We start from the raw sequence: 27,024 nt of genomic DNA on the forward strand, positions 1-27,024 counted from the left end.
ATAAGTATATAAGCCTGGCCAAATCTTATGTACCCTCCACTATGGATTGCGTTGAAACTTCTACTAAATACTGTCATCTACAATCGAATTACTTGGGTTGTGGTAATATTCCGATGGCAAGGTATCTTAAAACTTCTTAACATCGTCTTCTAAATTGTAAGTTAGTCCGTGGTATATTATAGCCAAAAAAACAGATTACATACGTATATAATTCAGTTCTTGACCGGTATATATAGGGAAGTCTACAAATGCGAACCGATATGAACTTTTGCGCGGTAATTAGAGATCCAGAATTGAAATGCGGTGGTCGCTTTATATGGGCCTATATACAATTATGAACCGATATGGACCAATTTTTGTGTAATTGGGGATCGGTTGATCTGTGGACTATATATAACTATAGACCGATATGGACCAAGCTTGGCATGGTTGTTCGCGGCACAATGTACCAAATTTCAACCGAATCGGATGAATTTTGCTCCTCCAAGAGGCTCCAGAGGTCAAATATGGGGGGCTATATATAATTACGGACCGATATAGATACATTTTTGCATGATTATGAGAGACCCTATAGTAACACCACGTGCCAAATTTCAACCCTTTCGGATGAAATTTGCTTCTCTAAGAGGCTCCGCAAACCAAATCTGGGGGTCGGTTTATATGGGGGCTAAACGTAAAAGTGGTCCGATATTGCCCATTTCGAATACCATCCGACCTACAGCAATAACAACTCTTTATGCCAATTTTCAAGTCGACAGCTTATTTCTTTTGGAAGTTAGCGTGATTTCAATAGACGGACGGACGTGGCTAGATCGACTCAGAATTTCATCACGACCCAGAATATATACTTTGTGGGGTCTTAGAGCAATATTTCGATATGTTGCAAACGGAATGGCAAAGTTAATATAACCCCATCCTATAGTGGAGGTATTAAAGTAAAGGAAACTTTCTCAAAACACTATTTTGTTTTGTTTAATATTTTATTGGTTGTAAAAACCATCGATGCACCGGGGTTGCCAAAGCGTTCGTTAAACCATCGGAGCGTATAAAATATTGTTTTCATGACGCTTCGAAAACGTTGTTAAATACAATCGATACACCGTAGAATGATGTTATCATGTTGGGGTTGTAACAATGCTTTTTCCCACCGTGTATCAACCGTTCACAATGCTTTTACAACGTTTTTCCGATGGTTTTTTTCTGACTGGGACCTTGCGGTTTACGACAGACCATCTCTGATAGAGATCAATCATATATTTGTGTAATTGACATTTTGATGTAGCAGAAAATAAAGCCATTTTTCGGCGGCGCACAATTATCCATTATAAAATCAATTCGGCCGGTATGCACCTCTAGCGAAAAATTTCGTTCCCATAAGAAATGCATTGCTATTTATGCTAACGAAATTTTCGTAAGCTGGTACGCTTGTTCATAACAGGGTTGTCAAAAGCATATTTTGGAGAGATGTTGACACAACAAAAATTTTTAATTTATTACAATCATTGTGTGTGCACAAGTTTTAAGAGGTCTGTAAATAATCAACAATTTATGTGAGAAATATTTGGAACAGATATTAACAATTTTGAAAAGCGATTAGCTGGTTTAAAATTTGTGTGCATTATGCTTCTCTACACTCTATACACAACCCGCTGTTTGTTGAAGACTTAAATAAATTTAAATCAATACTATCGATTTAATTAGCGGGTAAATTTGAATCGAGATGAGTCGACATATTCGGCGGCGACCTCGACTGGCAAAAATTGGTCGGCGACGGCTAAAATCGGCGGCTTCATTCTCTGAGCTGGAGTGTGCTGATTGTAATACATATCGTTCAATATATAGCTTCATCATGATGTATTTTTTTAATTATTGTTGTTTAGTGAATTCATTATTTTTGTTTTATTATTTCTTCATATTCGATTAATACTGAGTTTACAAATGAAAATATTAATATTTTATACAATTATTTAGTTAACTGTTTGCATATACATACATACATACGTAATAAATTATTGGTTTCGATCATTGTTTCCATTTTTTGCACATTGAGTAGTGTGAAGTTAAATCCCATAATTGTATATGGAATGCGTTTTGTGTTTGATAGATTTAATTCGTTTTTTTAATATTAACACTAACATAAAAAGCTTACAATTAATGTGTTTGAATTTGCATCTCTCATGTTTACATTTAAAATAAACCTTTATTGCTTGGTAAATAATAATCTATTTTATGTTAACACTCATTGAAAAATCAAATACGTATCCTACAAGTCAAATATGCACAGATAAAAATAAACTGTTTTATAGCAAGAATGAGCCACGTCGTGCGAAAATTGTACTAATTTATCACATTTTGAGATTTCTACAAAGCGTTAGTAAAAAAGAGGAAAATTTAATGCACTAGTGTACTTTTTAACTAAAACTCACGAAATGGCACGCTTTCATAGAAGAAAACATGAACTAAAAGTGAAGAAAAAATCATTGGTTCCAATTCATGACGATTTTAACCATACTGTTCATTCTTACTATTTTTGGGAATCGTACGAATTTTTAGTTCATATTGAACATATTTGTACAAAATATTTTATGACCACCGGAAAAGTTTAGTTCGAAACAATGTCTACGAAATGGCTGATTCCACTTCTTATCATTTGATTCTTAGTGTAATAATGTTCAAAATTAATTGATCAATTGTTTCAATTACGGAAATTGCAATACCAATCGCTGATGTAAATTAAAAAATATATTGATCCAGTTAAAAATTTAACCGATTCAATAAATTTGAAATATTTTATTATTTATTAAATCAATCAATTTTCACTTGAATATTATTCAAATACAATTAATATTTGAACTGAAAAAATGTTGGCGAATTTTTTCTGTGTCTATCATAAATATTACAATTTTTGACATTAAACCTTAGTACATCACAAAGAAATATTTTCACTTAACATAAAATAGATTTCATTACTTAATTTACATAAATACTTCCTTCGAAACAAATTAGCATTATCTAGCCTATTTACTAATAAACTGTCTATATAGTGTTATTATTATTAAATTAAAATAAAACTAACAGTTCTAAGTAAATACTACAATGCATGGTATTTGATAAAATCTTACTGTCTGCTCTAGATCATATTCAACACATTCTCTCTCCGCTCTAAAGTGTATTGCATTTTTTTCATTACAAATCCAAATACCATTCTATATTAAGACACAACTTTGTCAATCACAGAAAAAAGATTTTTTTGTCTTCAATCACGAAATTCCATCCAATTAATTTTTAACCGATATATATTCACAGCAATGATAATGATAGTATCAAAGTAATTGGAAAAATTTTGGTGATATTTTTTCTGTGATGCAAAAATATTTAGTTCTTCAGTACGAAACATTTTAGTTGAAATTATGGAGAAGTTTTATTGTAGTTGTAAAATAAAATTGTCTCTAATAGTGTGTTTGAGTGTATTCTATTATTAACTTTTTTAATGTTTATCTAAGCAACTTCTCTTTTGGGTGATAGGATGTTATGAATAAAAGTAACCCAGCAAAAAAATTTGGAAGTTTTTCCAAAGGCACAACTTTAAAAGCACTTCCAGAAGATGTACTCCCAATAATGTTCTTTATTTTAAATACACAGGAAGTTATTTTCATTCAATTTTTTACAACATGCTTTGTTAATATTTTTAAAGGGTCATTTTAACTTTTTTTGTTTCAAATTGGTTAAAAACAGTTTAAGAATTCATAAAATGGTAAAAATTATTTAAATTGTGTCGAAAAAAATGCTAAATCCAATCTGAAAAAATTGTGAATTTTTGAAAATATTTGAGGTCAAACGTTTCAGACACGCGTTATAATGCATTACAAGTCATAAAAAATTAGAAATTAATTATTTGTCAAAATATCACAAAATTTCTTAATTCACATCCAAAACACTGAATTCGGGTCACACCTTAAGAAGTGATGCAAATGCAGTGCACCGGCTATTGAAATGGAGGACTTCCGTCCTATGACAAGCCCATGTTAAATTCATCGCTGTTGCGTCAATTTTGCACCACTTCCGGATCCGAAAAGAACATTTTCATTACTTTTTTGGCAACGCTTTTTTTGCTGGGTAAGCCAACCAATCTGAAAATTATTCAAATTCTTTAGGTATAAAGTAGTGATGACATTTTGCAAACTTGTTACTATAACCCATTGCACGTTGGACAATATTTTTTTCTAACAGACGAAGGTATAAAAATTTTTCATAAAAAATACGAAACTGTTTCATAAACAGTACGAACTGATTTACATACAATTATGAAGAACAAATTTCGTTAAAAGAACGTGATATTTCGTTATTTTAATGAAAAGTTTCTTTGGTTGTAAAACAATAACAAATTTCGTACTTTTAACGAAACTTTTCGTTCTTTTTACGAAGAAAATACTTTCGGTGTAGCATAACTTAATAATTGCCGAATTTAGAGACATTTGATGGAATAATTGGAGACGATACTCTTAAGGTGTGGATGATAGAAAACAACTGTTTTTACATTACCTACCAAGAGACACTAAAATATATTTTTGAATTAAATCGAAGGTAAGATACTCTTTACTTCTGAGTGGGTCATTACGGTGTTCTATAAATTTTGCAATAAATTTTAAAACATTTTTTTATAAATAAAATATAATTCTAAAAAAGTAGCAAAAAAGAGAATACCATTAAAAAGTGTGCTCATTTAATAAATGTTTTAAAGGCAAGGAATTTTACCGGTTATCTGATTGCGATTACCAAAGCGCTATTATGCTTCCAATATTTAAATTTTTACTTGGAATCGAAAGTAAATTTCGGCACCATACGCTCAACAAATAAAAGCGTCCTCGGTCTATATTATATAAAAGGCTTCCAAATAACAACAAGTAGATGAAATCTATACGCTTATGAAGTGAAATTGAACCTAAATGCTGCTAGAAAACATATCAATTGAACGATCTTTGAAAGAGATTTCGGTATCCAAATTTTCACTGGCATTTAAACTTAATGCGATTTATTAACCATCTGAAGCCGTATCTAATCGCACCTAATATGTGTTGCTAGATAGGGACATTTGCAAAAAGTTTGTTACATGCAACTTTTCATACCACCCAAAAAATTTAGATCATTAAATGGCTTGAGAGAAAATGTGTGTTTTAATTCCAGACATACGTACATACATGAAGTACCTACAGAGAGATTACCTATTTGGACCTTAATTAAGAAATTATTTTGAACTACTGCAGAAAACTAAGAATCCATTTCTGCATTTTGTTCGCCCTCTTGGTCTTCGTCATGCTCATTCAAAAGAGGGCTATCATCGTCCATATAACTTGGAGGTAAGGGTGTAGCCGGTGTAGTTGGTGCTGATCGGGAAATCCATCCTTTTCGTTGTCGATTCCCACGGTTCGTAAAGAAGTTTGAATTTACTACGCTAGCCACGGGACTTTTTAGAATGGTGCAACGACTATTAGAGGGTGCCTGGTTGGTAGCCATCATGGGAATGTACATAGCCTTGTTTGGAGGTTTCGATGAATAGAAGCGTTTTTTACTGTGCTGAAGCGTCGAAGGACGCTTCGATGACGACGAGAATATGAAACCGCCACTGGCACCTGCTAAGGTGCCACCACTCAATGAAGATTTACTATTGATTAGTTTGCTTGGCTGCGAACCCACCAATATAGAGGACGTCGAAGGAACTGACGTTATGGAATTTGTAGGTGAATTATTTGCATTAGATTTCACTAAAACGTTGGCTTTGGCGGCTTCGGCTAGGGATTGTTGTTCAGGCATGGTAGATATACGCTGCAGCTTGCCTCCGGAATCAGTACCCTGTGACACATTTATGTTCGCAGTTGGCGCTGGCGAGGATAAGGTATGGTGCAAAGTTGGTCGGCCCCCAGAACGGAAAGCTAAATCTTCCTCGTATTTGGAAACTCCTTCTTGCAACATTCGAATTTGGTCCAGAATTTCTTTTACTTCGCCAGTGGGACTGGTGGCTTGTGGCGGGGAGCTTGGGGTGCCAATATTGGCAAGGCTGCTTACGCCCGAACATGTTCCCGACGTTACATAGCTGCGAAGTAATCCTTCATCTATGTACTTCTTTGCCAGGTCGTTCATGCGCAAAGGAGATTCACCCATGCCGAAAGTGCCCGCAGGAAGTTTTTGCTGTTGCTGTAGCAGCTGACAGCAGGTTTCAAGACTTCGTCTCAAAAGCTGCAAGTCTCTGATTTCGTTGTCATTACAAATTATTGCCGAATCTTCGATTCCAGTAGGAACTGTTATTGAAATACCACCTATTGAATTATTTGATTGGTACAATACCGCCTCCCGATTTGAGGAGCCATCTATATGAAGTTGTGTAGGGTTGGTACTAGCCCGGTGCAACGGGATAGGCTTAATACAGCCATTGCTATAAATCACGGGTGTGCCGCCAGCTTGAGGATGTACGACGGCGGCAACACCTCCTGCTCCTGTAATTGAACCGACTATAGATGAATCTTCAGACCGATGTAGGCGGTTCGATCCACCCCCACCTATTCCAGCTGCACAACTATTGTTTACAAAAATATCACTGATGCTGCTGTTGCTGTTTGTTATATATCGGAAGTGTTGATCGCTCTGGGATTGAACGAATCCCGTGCTATTTGGCAGAGTGCGCAGATCATTACTACTACTACTACAATTTATCACATTGGCATTAATATTATCATTTGTGCGTTCATCAGATTCAGGCGCATCTTCATAGGAGAGCGTACTTTCATAGTCAAGCTGATTGCCATTGAAGTTGGTCACTCGTTCTCGGCCACGTTCGCTTCCAGCGGACCCCCCACTACTGTTCATCCGATTCACTGTTGCATTGACCGTCACTGTGGCATAGTGTGTATTGGACGAACGGCTGCTGTATATCTGCGGGCTGTTGGTCAATTCAAATTGTCCATTCCCACTAGGTATGAGACCACCGTTGGCTACATTGCCAATGAAATTGGAGTTATTAACACTTTGGCATACTAGCTGCGAGGCTGATCGAGGCATCATATATTGCTGTTGGAAATGAGAACTGAAACCAATTTCAGGACTGGCGGCTCTCGAATACGGTGGTGGTACCAGGGTGTTTGCTTCATTGATGTTACATATAAAACTAGAACTAAGAGAGTCTACAGTACTGGCTGCCGACAGCGATCCGGCTGGCCGCACTATGTAATTTCGGAAATATTGTACCATTAAATAGCTGGAACCATTTTTACCATTATCACTATTGCAGGTGAAGACCAATGGGTAGAGATCAGGTTTCGATGTAACCTAAAAGAGAAGAAATAAGGTGATATTTAATAGGAGAACATTTAGACTTCAACTCTGTGCAACAAGTTTAGATAAAGTGCCTTATGTCTATATGATGAGTATGGCACCATTCGAATCATCTGGGTGCTTGCTCTTTGGGGTGGATGGGAACGAGCATGTAAATGACCTAGCGATAAAAGTTCCCTTGCTTTTAGGAAGTAAATTTGGATAACCCCAAGCCCTTTGGGGCTACCTGTTCCGAGTTAAAACCGAGGGCAAAGCGATCACATACAGAGCTGTGGAACAGTGAAATAGTCTGAAGGACAACGAAGATCATATGGGGAGATCCCAATGAAGATGGAACAAGAGAAATACTGAAGGAGAGTAGGAGTACGATCAGTAGGGCTATTAGAATCATTACGGGACACTTGGTCCTCAGGGCACAATTGCACCGTATAGGTGTCGAAAGCACAGAATTCTTGAAATAGGCATAAGGTTATAATTATAAAATAGAGCGTACAACAAGCCGATTGATGTCTTAGGTGTATGTAAAATTTGAAGTGAAGGAGGTGAGAAAAATCTGAAGGAATATGCTTTTATCTAGAAAATTAAAAAAAGATTGCATATAAATGAATATGGTTGGTGGAAAATGGGGATTCTTTTTCATTTAAAATTTTCAGTTTATTTTTAATAAAAATAAAGATTTGTGCTTCGACTAACCTTGCAATAGTAACGTAGCACACTCAAAAAAGTGAACCCTCCATTTCACTAAAGCCAATATAACTTTATTTTAGTTTATGGAATTATCATTTTTGGAGAATGTTTACTTTACTGCAACAATTTAGTACGTTAGTTAAATTACCTAAAAACGGGAAATAATTGTACACAGATGAAGCATAAAGATTTGCTAAATTCGTACATCTCTCAAAATAGTTCCTTATTTTTTTAAATTTGTAAAGTGTACTACAAATGTGTCCATCGTGAACTTCGTATGGCGCTAAAGACATTCTTGCAATTTTGAACTCCAAATTTTTTCTTCAAACTACAAAATTTTCTTTAACAAGTGAAAAAAAAATATTGTCTAATAAATTTTCTTGAGTTTTTGTAAGGCCGCTTGTGCTGCCTTAAAAGTTCTCTTGATGAACGGAGACATAGATATAGTTCTTATTCAAGAACCATACATATATAAGAACAAGATCTGTGAATTAAGCACTCCGGGGTTCAAACTTTTGCATAATACCGGTAAAGATATAAATCCAGCATGTATAATTGCTAAAAACGAACTAAACTTGTTTCTACTTCCTTCATTGAGCAATGCAGGCACTGTCGTAGCCAGTCTAGAGATATCCAAATGCAAATACTGGGTATCTTCGGTCTACATGGGACATGATAGGGAGATGCCTCCATGTGCCATTAAGACCTTAGTTGAGGAGTCACTGAAAACATAGTATTTGGGGAAGTAGTGATACTAATGCAAGGGGAGGGTCGCTAATAGAGTTTATTTTGCGTACTAACCTGTTAGTTTGCAATAGGGGAGACGCACCAACCTTCGTCACCAAAAACAGGCAAGAGGTGTTGGACGTCACATTGGCTTCTCCGGAACTGAATGATAAGGTATCTGAGTGGCAAGTTTTGAGGGAACATACCTTTTCAGATCATCACTACATCAGTTTCAGAGTGGCTGTTCGTACTTCAAAGACCATATTTCCGCCAAATGTTAGGAAAGCTGATTGGAATAGGTATAGGGAATCGTTCGATATGATGATACCGGAAATACCAGAGATAAATATGAGCACTGTACAAGATATCGAACACGCAGTGGAGAGGATTACTAAGGCGTTCAAGTCCGCCAGAGGATAAAAGTGAGAGGATACAAGCGAGAACTGAGAAAGGCTCTGCATAACTCTTGGAATGTTTACTGCAGCAGTATTGAGAATACTTCCGAGGCTTCCAGACTACGAAAGGTACTAGCATCCACTAACTCCCTCCAGGTTTCATTAAAACATCGGAGGGCAATTGGACAACGTCCAGTGAGGAGATGCTGGAAGTACTTTTGGACACACATTTTCCTGGAAATCAGACGGTTGAACCATGTTCTGGCGGTGCCACAGTGGTCATTTCCTATCGAGATAATTGTACCAGAATTTAGAATAAAATGAGCGTTCAATGGCTTTGGGTCATTCAAATCCCCGGACCTGATAGAATTATCCCCTGGTTGACGGTGATATATAAAGGATGTATAAACTTAGCATATAAAAGGTTGGATGTATAAACTTAGCATATATAACACTAAATGTTTCGGACATCTATGTTAATATGTTAGAATATATTATGTTTGGGGCATGAGTGTTCCATAGAAATCATATGTGTGAATGCAAACATATATAAATTTACAAATTTCGACTAAACATACATATGTTGTGGTATTTTATTCACAGCGACAGAGAAAGTATAGAGAAAGAAATAGAGATGGAAACCGGGAGAGTTGACGAAAGGTATCAACATAACACAGCGAAAGAATCAAAAGAGAACAATTTCTGTGAAACCGCTTGTATGTTGTTTCGGAAAACTGTTTTATGATAAGGCCAACAATTTGATATGCTTAAGTCTAAATATTATTTAATTTGATTAAAGAGAATAGACATTCGGAACCAAGAGAATAGACATTTGAAAAACAAACATCATATGTTTTCGCCTTGAGAGCAGCATTTTATGTATGTGTGGACATGTGTTTTGTTTATCATTTTGGCATTATGGGCACAATTTTTTTCGTTAAAAGAAATCAGGGGTCTTCATAAAAATAACGAAAGGGCACTATACTCTTTTTAGAGTTGGGACAGTAAAATGAAATAAGGAGGAAATAGTGAAAAATTACACAGTAAAATGTATAAAAACAAAGTTTAGTTCCTCTTTATTAATAAGTAGTCCACGAGGAGTTGACGGACACCTTCAAATATAAAAGAGGGCATTAAGTTCGAGTTTTGCAGCTAAGACAATTGAAACAGTTTATTTTCTTTAAAATTAATTATTAAAGAAAAATAAAAGACATTTTAGAGCGATGGTGTTAAATGCTAGTAAAAAACTGTTCACGCCTAAATAAATTTATGTTTATATTATAAAATTATTTATGTATTTTTATTCTCGACTCCACGTTCTTCTTTTGTTAGAGTTTTTGAATTCCTTCAAAATTTTAAAGTTTTGTACCAAAAACTGTTTTTTGTTACAAAATTGTTATTTTTGCAATAAAAAAATAATATTTTATCCAAAAATCAGTCAATTTCGTTTATATCAAGCACTGTTACTGACTATAAATCTTTAATAACCCACATTTCGAAGTTTCATTATAAAAATTTAATATAGTATAAATATAAATGTGTAAATTAAAAAAAAATTTTGTCGGAGCAGGGATTGAACCCACGACCCTTTGCATGCAAGGCAGACATGCTAACCACTGCCCCACGTGGCAAACAAATGTATGTTTCTGTTAAATAATGTTATGTTTGCATGGGCTCGTGGGCGTTGCAAACTATGCTATATAAATGTAACTTATAACGATAATTATCTACTGGTGACTATAACAGCTACGTAGTCCAGTGGATGGTGAGTTGGCTTACAAACTGTATGGTCCTCGGTTCGATTCTCCGTGCAGGCGAAAGGTAAAATTTAACAAATTTATAAAAGTGAATAATTTCTCCAACATTATTTGTATTACAGAAAAAGGTGCCAAGAACTAAAATATTTCGTGGAAGTGAAAATTACGAGTATGTTAGGCAATGAGCACAATCGTCTTTGGGAAAAATTCTTCCAAGCATATAATATTTTTGGGCGCAAAATGCTTCCAAACATATAATATCTTCACATAAAACAAACATATTAATGTTTCGGCAGTATCCAATAATATATGTGCTTCCTGCAAAATATGTTTGGAACATATGTTAAAGAAGCGATTTTTTTGAGGGTGTGGGTATTAAGTTCGAGTTTAGACGCTAAAATCGTCATTTTTTCACGATTACTTTTCTTAAATAAACCATTTTATGGAATACGAACCTTTAAGGTGGGTATTAAGTTCGAGTTTAGCCGCGGGAAAAACCTCTCACTCGAGTGCGAAAGATTTCCGACCAATCAGCTTATCCTCATTCCTACTTAAGACTCTGGAGAGGATGATAGACATTTATCTTAGAACTAGCGTCGATTCAAGTTTGCTCTCGAAACGACAGCATGCATACTCGAAGGGCAGGTCTACTGAGACCGCTTTGCATGAACTATTCAGCTTTATTGAAAGCTCACTATCTGTCAATGAATACACAATCGTGGCGTTTCTAGACATCGAGGGGACATTCAATAACGTCCACCCGAGCTCTATATTAAATGGACTGGCAACTCTGAGTGTTGATATACTTAGGCTACTACACCCTCAAAAAAATCGCTTCTTTAACATATGTTCCAAACATATTTTGCAGGAAGCACATATATTATTGGATTCTGCCGAAACATTAATATGTTTGTTTTATGTGAACATATTATATGTTTGGAAGCATTTTGAGCCCAAAAATATTATATGCTTGGAAGGATTTTTCCCAAAGACGATTGTGCTCATTGCCTAACATACTCGTAATTTTCACTTTTACGAAATATTTTAGTTCTTGACACCTTTTTCTGTAATACAAATAATGTTGAAGAAATTATTCACTTTTATAAATTTTTTAAATTTTACCTTTCGCCTGCACGGAGAATCGAACCAAGGACCATACAGTTTGTAAGCCAACACACTATCCACTGGACTGCGTAGCTGTTATAGTCACCAGTAGATAATTATCGTTATAAGTTACTTTTATATAGCATAGTTTGCAGCGCCCACGAGCCCATGCAAACATAACATTATTTAACAGAAATATACATTTGTTTGCCACGTGGGGCAGTGGTTAGCATGTCTGCCTTGCATGCAAAGGGTCGTGGGTTCAATCCCTGCTCCGACAAAATTTTTTTTTTAATTTACACATTTATATTTATACTATATTAAATTTTTATAATGAAACTTCGAAATGTGGGTTATTAAAGATTTATAGTCAGTAACAGTGCTTGATATAAACGAAATTGACTGCGTTTTGGATAAAATATTATTTTTTTATTGCAAAAATAACAGTTTTGTAATAAAAAACTGTTTTTGGTACAAAACTTTGAAATTTAGAAGGGATTCAAAAACTCTAACAAAAGAAGAACGTGGAGTCGAGTATAAACATACATAAATAATTTTATAATATAAACATAAATTTATTTAGGCGTGAACAGTTTTTTACTAGCATTTAACACCATCGCTCTTTTATTTTTCTTTAATAATTCATTTTAAAGAAAATAAATTTTTAAATTGTTTTAGCCGCAAAACTCGAACTTAATCCCCGCTTTTATATTTGAAGGAGTCCGTCAACTCCTCGTGGACTACCTATCAATAAAGAGGAACTAAACTTTGTTTTTATACATTTTACTGTGTAATTTTTCACTCCTCCTTATTTCATTTTACTGTCCCAACTCTAAAAAGAGTATAGTGCTCTTTCGTTATTTTTATGAAGACCCCTGATTTCTTTTAACGAACCAAGAAAAAATTGTGCCCATAATGACAAAATGATAAACAAAACACATGTCCACACTAGAGGTGTGCACGTGACACGAAATTGTCGTGACTCACGAAAATTTTCGTGACTCACGTGTGAGTCGTGAGTCACGCTCATGGCACCGGCGTGAGTGTGCGTGAGCGTGATTAACAAACCAAAATGTCGTGCGTGAGCGTGAGTCACGAAAATATTATCTTCGTGAGTGTGCGTGAGTAAAGATTTACGCTCACGAAAATAATCCTGCTCACCAACAAAAAACGCTTAAGAGTTAAATTCATTTACAATTTTAGTGACACCTGGGATGTTAAGAGTGTAATAATGCTCTCGATTTTAATAATGCTCATGTTTTCAGACGCGTCGCTAAGGTAAATTACTCAAAAAATTGTTCTTGAGTCACGACATTTTTCGTGAGTCATGATATTTTTCGTGAGTCACGGTATTTTTCGTGAGTCACGACATTTTCGTGAGTGAGTGTGCGTGAATACAAATTTTCTTTTCGTGAGTGTGCGTGAGCGTGAGTTCTACCAAACAATATCGTGCGTGAGTGTGCGTGAGTAAGATTTTTCCGTCGTGAGTGTGCGTGAGCGTGAGTAAAATATTACTCACGTGCACACCTCTAGTCCACACATACATAAAATGCTGCTCTCACGGCGAAAACACATGCTGTTTTTTTTAATGTCTATTCTCTTGGTTCCGAATGTCTATTCTCTTTATTCAAATTAAATAATATTTAGACTTAAGCATATCAAATTTTTGGCGTTATCATAAACCAGTTTTCCGAAACAACATACAAGCGGTTTCATAGAAATTGTTCTCTTTTGATTCTTTCGCTGTGTTATGTTGATATCTTTTGTCAACTCTCCCGGTTTCCATCTCTATTTCTTTCTCTATACTCTCTCTGTCGCTTTGAATAAAATATCACAACATATGTATGTTTAGTCGAAATTTGTAAATTTATACATGTTTGCATTCACACATATGATTTTTATGAAACATTCATACTCCAAACATAATATATTCTAACATATTAACATAGATGTCCCAAACATTTAGTGTTAGTTTAGGAACATTACATGTTTGCACTTAAATATATTGTGTTTTAAAATTGTGCCCGAAACACATTTTGTTTATATCGGAACATATGCAAAACATATTTTTCTAACAGTGTAGACGAACTGCTAATGAGGAGACATATTTCGGCCACACTAGACTGTCCATTACATCTCTTTTAAAGAGAACATGTTCTCTTTTTGTGTTCGTATCTTTTTGTTCACTCTCTTTTTTTGGTGCCGTATTTTTATGTCCAACAGTGCTCTTTATGTACTCTATTTCAAAAAAACTCCTAGATTGATAGAATTTTATTTATTTAGTAGCAATTCGCCACAATTGTTCGCCACTAATTGTTTACTGGGTTAAATCTGTTGACAAATTAAAGGCCGGAACACAATTGCGACGTTTCGACGTACTGCGTAAAAATTAGAAATAGATGTAATTGAACGTACGACGTAAATACGCCAATACGTTGTCGTCGTCAATTGTGGGCGAGATCATAGGAACATGTGTGTTTTATTTTTGACAGCGTATTTTTGAATTTATTCTGTTTATTTTTTAAGAAAATCTGATTCTTTTTGTTTTTTATTGTTTTATTATATATTTATTTCGTTGTTTCTATTATTAGAAACTATTATTATTTTAATTTTAACATCAAGCAGTACACTAATATACCCCGAGGACTATTCATTGAAATATTAAAATTTTGCATTAAGGACACAAGGTATTTTAAATATGAGGAAAAGTTTTACAGTCAACAAAAAGGATTACCCATGGGATCTCCAGCTTCACCAGTAATTGCTGATATAGTAGTGGAAGATTTATTGGATGACTCGATTGGAAAAATGTCAAATAAGCCCAAAATATTGACGAAATATGTGGACGACTTGTTTGGAATCATAAAGAAAACAGAAACGATCAACCAACGTTCTAATTCAATTTACGATGGAAGAGGAAAATGACAACAAACTGGCATACTTGGACACGATAGTAATAAGGAAAGAAAATAGGATTCTTCTTGATTGGTACCAAAAAGACACAGCTTCTGGACGATTGGTCAATTTTCATTCCAAACATCCAAAATCAATGATAATAAACACCGCGAACAATTTCATAACTAGAGTTTTGACAATAAGTGACAAGATATATCATCATCAAAATAAGCAAAAGATACGAGACATTTTATTAATGAATGACTTCCCAAAGAAGACTATAAAAGATTTATTACAACGTGCACAGAAGCCAAAAAAGGACAATATCAATAAGGAGCCAAAAATATACAAATCTGTCACTTTTATGCCTGGTTTCTCCGAAAGATTCAAAAACTCTGAAATTTATGACAAGGACAAGATTCAACTCGCTTTCAGAACGCACAATACAATGGACCAATTCTATGGGAAAACAAAATCAAAAGTTAAAAAGGAGGACAAATCAAATTTAGTATACCAAATAAAATGTAATGGAGACGGGTCCGACATATGCCAAAAGGTATATGTTGGTACTACAGGAACTAAATTAAAGACGAGAATTTCATCCCACAAATCTGACCACAAGGCTAGAGATAAGCCATTGGATCAAAAGACGGCACTCGCAACCCACTGTACACAAACTGGACACAGCCCGAATTTTGACGATGTAGATGTATTAGTGCAAGAGAGTAATCCGTTCCGACGATATACCTTAGAGATGCTTTATATCACCGACGTTCCCAGCGAGAAGAGATTAAACTTTAAAACAGACACAGATAAATGTTCTCAAATGTATAGATACATCATAAAAAAACACGGACGCAGACATATTGGAGAATAAAGTTAACAAGTAATCAAAAATCGTAAAAAGGATTTTTTATTAAAAAGGACCTCAAGCCGAAATAATAATAAAATAAACATCAATAAAATTATTAATTATTTAATAAAGAATTTTTTTATTGTAAACTCTTTTTTAGTTAAAATGTTCTCCTTTTTTAAAGCGAAAGTTCTCTTTTGAAAATTATCCATATGGAAACCCTAGGCCACACTAGGACAAGCAAACATATAAAGGTATGTGAACAGAGGCACACCCCAAAGACAGAATTAGTCATGTACTGCAAAGATCGCAAAACTCCCACGGTTAAGCCCATATCCTTAGGGGGTATTGAAATTCCCTTTAGTGAGTGTGCAAACTACCTTGGCGTTATTCTGGACAGGAAGCTGAATTTTAAGCTTAATATTGAAAAATGAGCGAGAAAAGCCGCGGTAGCTTTGTACTCGTGCAAAAAGGCAATAGACAAAAATTGGGGCACGGCAGTGGTTAGACCTATAATGCTATATGGTGTAGTAGTCTGGTGGCCGGCACCTCAGCAACTGACAGGTTCAGATAAAGTTCGGCGTATGGCGTGCCTGTGTATCTCAGGCGCATTCAGTAAGGCAGGAACAGATTCCCTTAATGTCATGCTGTATCTATTGCCTTTAGACATTTTGGCCAAACAGTCAGCTGCAACAACGGCTGTGCGGTTGCGCGAGCTATCGCTGTGGTCGGAAAAAATGTACGGTCACAGTTCGATCCTCAAAATAATGCCAGATGTGCCTAACATAGTGGATTATACTCTGGCGAAACCACATTTCGACAAAAAGTTTTGAAACTTTAATCCCCAACAGTGAGGCGTGGTGTACACAGACCCCGGGGAATAAAAGATATATAGATTTTTACACTGATGGCTAAAAATTGGATGGACAAGTTGGTTTCGGAGTATATTCTAAAGATCTGGAACTTCGAATAGCGAAAAGACTACCTAATCACTGTAGTTCTTTTCAGGCTGAAATATTAGCAATAAGAGAGGTTGCGAATTGGCTGAGAAGTAATGTTCCAAAAAATGTTGCCATTAATATATACTCAGACAGTCAACCTGCAATAAAATCCTTGAACTCTGTGTTCCTTAACTCGAAAACGGCCATCGACTGCCGCAAATCTCTCAACGAGATGGCTGAGCAGTACAATATTCACCTAATATGGGTGCCTGGCCATAGGAACATACCAGTAGGACAATCGAGATTTTCAACAACCCTCACATCAGCCGTTTCAATCGAGTCATCAAGAATGTCCTCTTCAGAGATCTCGGTGACTCTCGCAGTAACCATAGGTTCAACTTTGGTGAGTTTTGAGGCTGTAGAAACCTCATCTCGCATACGGTGTCTATCCATTTCTGCATCTTTGGTATCTCCCTCGACTTCGCAAGAGGATCCGATTATTTCTGATTCGGATATTGTCCATTTCCGAATCCTTTAGCCGATCGTTTTTATATACCTTCATTTGGATATAATGAAAGCCATAACATACGCGGCCCTGGGACTTTGCTAGATGTGGCAAAGACTGAGTGTTCAATATAAACACTGCATGCCGTCTTGGTCCATCCACTTCCTCCAAACAGCCAACCTTCCAATCAGCTGTTGGAAGATCTGGATTGCATTGTTTCAGTCTATTTAAAATAGATTCAGGGTCCGGAGGGTTTGCAGATATCCACGCATGTGCTCTTGGTCTAGCCGGTATGTCTTTCTTCTCGACTAACTGTAGAGCAGCTCCTTCCCAAACTTCACCAATTAGTATCAACGCAGCTTTAAAACATTCTATAGACCTCTGGTCCTCAAATGCGACTAGCTTAAATCGTCCCTGATACCAACCAGCCTCTTGGTGTCGAGGATCTGGACCGGGAAACTTTTCCAGCACCTGTGAGTAGACGCCAGACAAAGCATTCTCAATTCCCCCACCCCCCCCCCCCCCCCCCCATTTTTGCTTTGGAACCATACCGTCCAATGCTCCTTTATTAATGATAGCCATCACAAGGCTGTCTTTAGCAACTGAGGCAAACGATCTTTGATTTCTTTTGGAGGATGGCAGCTCATCCGGTGATCGTTCCCTTTTTCCAGCTTCAATAATTCCTTGAGCCCATTTTAAGGAATCGCTTTATTTGGCCGACAACGTGCTTGGGTCGACTGATCCTAATTTCTTTAGGATAAACAAATCATTTCTGCGTTCATTGAATCTCTTTCGTGAGGGATTACCTCCTTTTGATGTCGTTACCTTAGAAAAGATTCGACTTGTCAAAGTGTCGGCACCTGTCGAACCGTCTACAGGTCGACTAATTGGCCCTAACACTTGGTCATTGCCCAAATTTATAACTCCAGTCGATACCCGTCCACTGGGCCCTGAAGTTAGCAACCCAGTGGACGACTTTGAATTTCGCTGCATGGTGGCTTAATATCCCAACACACTTGAAATTCGTAGTAAGTACTTATTACGATGAGTTAGTCCGATTTAAAAAAAAAACACGTCCGTTCCGTTCGACGGTTGAACTGCCTTACATATTCCAGGGGAGCTAGAATCTGTTGGTATGTCTTTGGCTACCTGCAAGCTCTTACTGCGTGAGAAGGCTGTCATGATGACAAATGTTCGATGGGAGAATTGCAAGGGTTGTAACGACACCAAGCAAATATGGCCCCATTTAAACTTGAACAGCACACTAGATATGCTAGTGTTCTCAAGACGTCAGATATCACTTCTGATATCTGCTATAACGGGTCGCTGCCTGATAGGCGAATTTGCAAAAACTATTGGAAAAGGAATCAATTAAAAACCTCTTGTGTGAGTGTCCTGCATTTTGTGTAAGGCGTAAGCGAATTTCAGGGGCATATAGCTTTAGATTACTTGCGGACCTGGAAAAAGTTAACTTAAGCAGTCTGTTAAAAGTTTTTGGAACAATCTGGTTGGTTCAACAAAAGAAAATAATAGTGAAGGTTCAGTGGTTAAAACTAGAAGTGCCCATATGTAGTAGGTACTTTTAGTTAAATGTGGTATCACAATGGACTGAATAGTCTAAGTGAGCCTGAAACTTAATCGGGCTGAAACTTAATCGGCCTTTAACCTAACCTAACCTTCAGTGCAATAGTGATTTTTCCACCAATCGAAAATTTTTTAATAGAGTAATACCTCTTAAACTTTGAAATTTCTCCAAAATGGACAATTTCGGCACTGAAAAAATATTGTCATTATGCCAAAGATTTCATGTCCTTAAAATGCGTTTTTGCTTAGTATAGAAGACGCATTTTTCTGATATAAAGTTTTTTTCCTTGTCCAAAAGGCGATAAAATTTTCTATAAAGTCGTTTTTTCTTTATAGTTTTCGTAATTCGACTTAAAAATGGGTGTCTTACAGTGAAAGAACATTTTATTTGACTAAGGTCAACTTATTTATTTATTTTATTTATTTATAGTTGCTACTAAATTTGTAGTAAATATAAGATTAGTATAAAGATATAAAAAGCATTGACAACTGAGGCCATCAGCTAATCATTTGTACATTATAGGCATATTTAAATAGGTGTATTGGATTTTGATATGAAGTTATAGATTGCGTTAATGTTTTCAATGCTGGGGACTTTAAGCATCTCTAAGGTCAACTTGTCTTTAATAATTGTAAACAATTCTTTAAAATTAAGGAAATTGTCTTTAAATTTAAATTTCAACACTTTATTTTAAAGACGATTTTTACTTGTACCATAGCATAATTTCTACTTGCAATCGAGTCTGAACCAGAGAATGAAGCCGCCGAGTCGCGCCGCTGATTTCAGTCGCCGCCGACCATTTTTTGCCAGTCGACGCCGCCGCCGAATATGTCAACTCATCTCGACTCAAATTAAGCCGCCAATTAATCAAAAATATCGATTTAAATCAGAAAAATATAATAATAATTGTAGTATTTTTGCCAAAATGTTGAACCTTCCACCCACAATTAATCAATTTCAAACTACTATAATAATTTTGCAAATATTTAGCTCAGAAAATTTTAACTAAATGTAAATTTGATTGTAAGATTGGTTGTACAACTAATCTCATTACCATTCGAATAACTTCAAATTGATTTCATAATGGATGATTGTGCCCCGCCGAATGGACAAATTTATATCGGCTTAGCCGTCAAGCCGCCGCCGCCAGAGGTAAAACTTTAATGTCAGCCGCCGCCGACAAAAATGGGTCGGCTTCATTCTCTGGTCTGAACTTGAAAATTTTATTTGTTGTTAACACGTTTTTAAAGGATTTTAATTGCACAATAAGAAAAAAAAACAGAAAAAACGAATGACATATCGACTTTTTGATTCCAATTACAAAGCCCACAATCGACATATTATCAAAAAGTTGACTTTTTGTAACCTTCGTTAAACATTAGTTTAAACGGAATACATATGGTGAACATGTAGGTGAAAATTTTTCAACAATAATTACTCAAGGAATTATTTAATGGCTTAAACGCATTTGAGGTAAAGTTGTATTTATCACTATAGAAAATATTGCTCCAATTCTTTCACCAAATGTGGAATATTAATATATTCAATCGAACAGCAATGTATTCTCAATTGAAAGCTGAAAGCACGAAGATGCTATAGAAACTGCATGCCAGTTTCGGCATACTATTTCAAAATTCTGAATTAATTTATTCATTCAAGTGGATGTTTTTCCAAGTTTTCGAATGAATAATTTTTATTCTAATGGTGGCACTTGAGATGGCCCTTTGAGCTGGATACTCTAGAATATACGAAGATGAGTGCGAGTAACGTGTACGAGAGTGTCAACACTTTGAGTATGACAAAAGGGTACTTACCTCTGTATAGGGTGGCGGCGGATGATGGAATGAATTACAGCGACTGTATTGTGGAGGAGCATAGCACGAGCCCGCAGAATCACCTTCAGATTGTGCATGATGTTCGTTGAAACCCCAGCCACAAAGCGTGCGTCGTTTCTTCCACAGAGAGTAGGCACAGAGGATGGCTAAAATAATTGCTACCACAACACACCTGCAAATAAAAACAAAAGTTTTGTTAGAAAATCGTTTGAAAAATGTCGCAATAATGATGACACTTTATGTATGGATAGTGACTCTACGAATGTCTATAAAAATTGTATGAATTCAATCCATCTAATTTCAATCGATGGTATGCACGTAATTACTGTTCTCCTTGGAATTTCTGATGCTCAATTATGAAGCCCATCACAATAACTGATGGTCTAAACTCGTCTAAATACCATGGAAAACTAAATGTTTCGATGGAATACAATGTATGGCAAGTGTCCATGCTACTGCAACAGTATCGCAGTGCGTTGGCAAATATGAATGCATATGTGTACATTGGAGAGGGTCGTATGTATTTCACATTTAAAGGAGATATAATAGCAGAATGAGACATAAAACCATAAGTTAAAAACACTGGATATAAGAAAGCGTAAGTAACGGTGTGGTCAGACTTGGCGAAAAAGAATTCATCGCCACAGTCAAACCAGCAAACACTTTTAGCTCATTACATCATTACATTACATCACGGTAAGAGTATTCCAGATATGTCAAAAGTGCTCCTGGAAAAAGTTTGACGCTCATTTTAGGCAAATATTTGCCTAGTGTGACCATGCCCTAAGGGATTTAATTTCAATAATGCAAGCGTTGTCCACTTTAATTGTTGATCATACACTCTACACTAGATGTGTACACGTGACACGAAATTGTCGTTAGTCACGAAAATTTTCGTGACTGATCGATCAGTTAATTCGATCAGTATGAATGACGGAATCTAGGATCAACATTTCCAGCCGGCATTCTGAACCTATATTGATGAAGTGTATAGTGAATTTATATAACAATTAAAGCTATTACCCATTCTATTAAACAAAGACTAATGTACTTGTATGTATATTAGAGTATATACGTATATTTCATTGTGCTTCTTTTTCTACATGAATAAATGAGTAACACAAATGTAATTGTTGTTTTTAACGTTCCCTCTTAAGGATATGGGCATCCACATAGTGTAAATTTGTTTATAATTCCTTAAGAGATCCACTTTTATTTATAATTTGTCTACTTTCAAAAGTTAGATTTCTAACTTACATATATTTAAACTAGCGAAACAAGGATTAAACTTTCCAAGATATGAATGATTTGCGTTAATACCATTTTTAGGAATCTTACTATTATTTGTTATATCCATCAAAATACTTTGTTTAATGGGGACGAAACTTCCCACTAAATGCATATAGAGATTTTATGGAAGTGAGTTTTTGGATTGGTACACTGAAAAAACGCTTGCCCTGTTCCAAAGATTTTGTCTTTACACTAATGATTTTGGTATTGATTACGAGCCAAAGAAGCGGAAAAGACCCAATTCTCTTTTAATTCTTGAGTTTCGCGTACTTGATACTGGAAAATAAATTTAAATTTGTTTGTTTTTTCTTCTCTTTTCTTCATGCGCTATCAATATTTTAAAAACGCGTTAACGAAAACTTAAAGTTCGACAAGTCCTATTTTTAACAGTCAAACATTTGCAAAAAGACAACAAATATAAAGACAAATTAATTAATTTTTAAGAATGTTTCAGAATTATTAAGGCCAAATTTACCTTAGTGTAACAAAATTTTCTTTTATTTAAGATACTTCTTCATGCGCTATCAATGTTTTAAAACGCGTTAATGAAAACTTAAAATTCGACAGGTCCTATTTTTAACAGTCAAACATTTGCAAAAAGACAACAAATATAAAGACAAATTAATTAATTTTTCAAGAATGTTTCAGAATTATTAAGGCCAAATTTACATTAGTGTAACAAAATTTTCTTTTATTTAAAGATACTCATTTTTAAGTCGCATCACTTAGCTATAAGGACAAAACGACTTCATTGAAAAGATTATCGTCTTTTGGACAAGGAAAAACTTTTTATCAGAGAACCAGGAAGAAAAAGTTTGGTTACTTTTAGAAAATTTTGATTATTTTTAGAAAATTTTAACTAAACAGTATTACAAACGCAGACATCACACCGATATCACAAAAATAAGTAAATATTTTTCGAAAAATTCAAGAAAATTTATTACACATTATTAATTTTTTTCACTTGTTAAAGAAAATTTTGTAGTTTGAATGTCTATAGTGCTATACGAAGTTCAAGATGGGCGCCTTTTTCCGATTTTTAGTTAATTTTACTGACGTACGCAAAAAATTATTAGAGTAAAGGAAACTTTCCCCATACATAATAATTTCATGAACTAAAATAAAGTTAAATTTGCTTTAGTGAAATAGAGATTTCACTTTTTTTGAGTGTATACACTCAAAGAAGGTATATGAGTACCTGAAATCTGTTTCAAGAGCAAAATGGTATTTTTGGAGGGAATAAATGGTACATTTTGGTCGTAAAAATGTCGTTTTCTAACATTGAAAAATGTTTGTATTTTATACCAATTTTAGCATAAGATATTTGTTAAAGAAGGAAGAGGAACCTGAGAAACCTTCGATTAAATGTACAATATGTGTGTTTTTAACAATAAATAAATAAATTCAGTTGACAAAAGCGTAATTAAATATATCAGTTAATTTTAGAATAAATGATAATATTATTTTATTTATTTATTTATCTATTTATTACAATTTTAAAAACTATAATAAACATTAAAGCACTAGCTACAAAGGCTTAAATGATAATATTATTCAAATAGTTTATTTTAGTTGTGACAAAGGAAAATCAGCGAAAGAATTGGCCAAAATGTTTTCTTTGGACTTGTCAACGGTTTATAATATAATAAATCTTACAGAAAAGGAAGGTAGATTTGAGTTGAAGACCATCAATTTCAAGAAGAGACGAAATAAAAATATTGAAACACTTTCAATATAATCCTTGCACACAAAAAATAATTCTTTCCTCCCAAACGAAATTTTAGAGAAACAAACGATATATTTGTCATTTGCTTTTCGCTATAAGGAAGTTTGTTTGGGAGAAAAGTATATAGTTTTTCTGATAAACGTTAATCCTTTAATAGGATCTAAAACAATTTCATACTGACTAACAAAAATTTTTTTCTGACTCATTCCATCTTCCCTCAAATCGTTCTCACTTCCACGAAGTGAGAATATATATGCTTTATAAATATAACTGTTTGACTGTTTGTGTTGCTTATGCGTTGAGGGGTATAGCGATAATTGTCTGTTGATGACAATAACAGCAATGTAGCCCAGTGGATAGTGTGTTGGCTTACAAACTGTATGTCCCGCGGTTCGAAAGGTAAATATAAAACAAGTATATACGGCCGTAAGTTCGGCCAGGCCGAATCTTATGTACCCTCCACCATGGATTGCGTAGAAACTTCTACGAAAGACTGTCATCCACAAATTTCAACTCACATGGTTGTTAAATATCATATACTACCACCACGTACCAAATTTCAACCATATCGAATGAATTTTGCTTCTCCAAAAGGCACCGGAGGTCAAATCTGGGGATCGGTTTATATGGGAACTATATATAATTATGGACTGATAGGAACCAATTCCTGCATGGTTGTTGGATACCCTATACTAACATCACGTACCAAATTTCAACCGAATGGGAAGAATTTTGCTCTTCCAAGGTGCTCCGGAGGTCAAATGTGGGGATCGGTTTATATGGGACCTATATATAATTATGGACCGATATCGATCAATTTTTGCATGGGTGTTTGACGCCATATATTAACATCACGTACCAAATTTCAACTGAATCAGATGAATTTTGCTCTTCCAAGAGGCTCCGGAGGTCAAATCTGGTGATCGGTTTATATGGGGGCTATATAATTATGGACCGATATGGACCAATTTTAGCATGGTTGTTAGAGACCATATACTTACACCATATACCAAATTTCAGCCGGATCGGATGAAAATTGTTTCTCTTAGAGGCTCTGCAAGCCAAATCGGGGGATCGGTTTATATGGGGGCTATATATAATTATGGACCGATGTGCACCAATTTTTGCATGTTTGTTAGAGACCATATACTAACACCATGTACCAAATTTCAGCCGGATCGGATCAAATTTGCTTCTCTTAGAGCAATCGCAAGCCCAATTTGGGGGTCCGTTTATATGGGGGCTATACGTAAAAGTGGACCGATATGGCCCATTTGCAACACCATCCGACCTACATCAATAACAACTACTTGTGCCAAGTTTCAAGTCGATAGCTTGTTTCGTTCGGAAGTTAGCGTGATTTCAACAGACGGACGGACGGACATGCTCAGATCGACTCAGAATTTAACCACGACCCAGAATATATATACTTTATGGGGTCTAAGAGCAATATTTCGATGTGTTACCAACGGAATGACAAAGTTAATATACCCCCCTATGGTGGTTATACCCTCCAGAATATAAACGAAATGGACTTGATTCGCATCAAAATTATTTTTTTATTGCAAACATACACACTTTGTAACAAAACAAAATTTTTGGGTGATAAAAGTTTGAAATTTTCGAAGTAATTCACAAAACTGTAACAAAAGAAAGACGTTTTCGTTACAGGTTTTCCAACGTTTTTGTTCTTTGCGTGTACAGATAGATGGATATCGTTATATCGTCTTAAAATTTTATCTCAATAAAGAATATATTCGTATATGTTTCAATTATCGTTCTCGTTGTTCGATTGAAGAACTCAATGATATGTAATTTGTTTTCAAACGTTTAGTTTGGCCGGAGTCGGAATAGACCAAAATTTTTACGACTACGACTCCAACAAAATCTTCAGACTCCGACTCCACAGCATTACTTAAGCTCAAGGTTTTTAAGTCTTAAAAATGCCAATGTCTTTTTTGACGAGCATAGAAGACGCATTTCTCTGATACATATATTGTTACTTGATCAAAAGTTGAAAACATTTCAATGAATGCGTTTTGTCCTTAGGGTTAGGTGATCGGGTTTAAATGTGCATCTTTGCATAAAAGAAAATTCCATTGAGCTGAGGACAACTTCAAAATTAATGAAACCATCTTTAGATTCGATCATTGTTTGTATTGTATTGACTAGAAAGCCATAAAGCGTTCAAAATTAAAAGACGTATTTCACGACATTTTTACATACCCGTCAAAAATTTTGGAAGTTCTTCCAAAGGCACAACTTTAAAAGCACTTCCAGAAGATGCACTCCCAATGATGTTCTTTATTTTAACTACACATGAAGTTCTTTTAATTAAATTTTTTATAACTTGGTTTTTTCATACTTTTAATGGATAATTTTAACTTTTTTTGTTTCAAATAGGTTAAAAACAGAATAAGACTTCATAAAATGGTACAAATAAATTAAATTTTGTCAAAAAAATGCTAAATCCAATCTGAAAAAATTGTGCATTTTTGAAAATATTTGAGGTCAAACGTTTCCGACAAGCGTTGGAATCCATTAAAAAATATAAAAAAATTATAAAAATTATTTATTTGACAAAATATCACAGATTTTTTTAATTTACATCCAAACATTGAATTCGGATTACACCCAAAGAAGTGATGCAAATTCAGTGCAACGGCTGTTGAAATGGAGGACTTCCGTCCTATGACAAGCCCATGTTAAATTCATCGCTTCTGCGTGAATTTTGCACCACTTCCGGATCCAAAGAGAACATTTACAGTACTTTTTTGGCGACGCTTTTTTTGCTGGGTGGTAAAACGAAACTTCACATAAAAATCTTTCGGCAAAGTACATAGAACCATATTTTTAATTTCTTCTTAAATTTATAGAAAAATATTATAGGGGAAATTGCAGGGAAAATGTTTGGGAATGTAGGAAAAGTAGGAAACTTTTTCTGGCCTAAAGATCCCATTAACATCTACACACTCCACTCCACTCATAGAAATCAATACCATAAGGGCTCAACGGATTTATATTGGAGTTATATCCTGGATTCCTAATCTTGTATGAGGTTTATATAGCATCGTTTGTTTTGTGTTTTCGAACATATAAATCTCTCAGGGTAGTTAAATTGAACATTTATTCGAGGTCTCCAATCGAATAATGCTTTAACATATGTATGTCACAATGGAGAAATCAATGATTTCAAGAGACTTGTAAATCAATGCTTCAAATAATTGTCTGTCTATACTTAATTGTATTGAGGTCTGCAGTTACAGATTTGAATGGTATATGTCAAAATATCAGATTCCATGCAATTTGTGTAAAATTTGTACTTTTGTTATTGTTTTGTCGCAAACATCAACAAAAAATCTCTGACAGTGACAATAAAGCCCTTTTGCATTGGCTTCT

The 27,024-nt window shown here is 35.1% G+C and overlaps 1 protein-coding gene across 1 annotated transcript; it reads right to left on the reverse strand.

Annotated features, from left to right (window-relative positions):
• Window positions 1-1,454: 1,454 nt before the first annotated feature.
• On the reverse strand, window positions 1,455-20,995 carry LOC142229234 (uncharacterized). The gene is made up of 3 exons (XM_075299777.1): window positions 20,936-20,995; window positions 20,589-20,781; window positions 1,455-7,320 (listed from the first exon to the last, which is right to left on the reverse strand). The coding sequence occupies exons 1-3, from the start codon at window positions 20,974-20,976 to the stop codon at window positions 5,269-5,271; spliced, it is 2,286 nt and encodes a 761-aa protein (XP_075155892.1). The 5' UTR covers window positions 20,977-20,995; the 3' UTR covers window positions 1,455-5,268.
• Window positions 20,996-27,024: the final 6,029 nt, after the last annotated feature.

This window comes from Haematobia irritans, chromosome 3, assembly GCF_050003625.1.
Source record: "Haematobia irritans isolate KBUSLIRL chromosome 3, ASM5000362v1, whole genome shotgun sequence".
In the NCBI taxonomy this organism is placed as follows: domain Eukaryota; kingdom Metazoa; phylum Arthropoda; class Insecta; order Diptera; family Muscidae; genus Haematobia; species Haematobia irritans.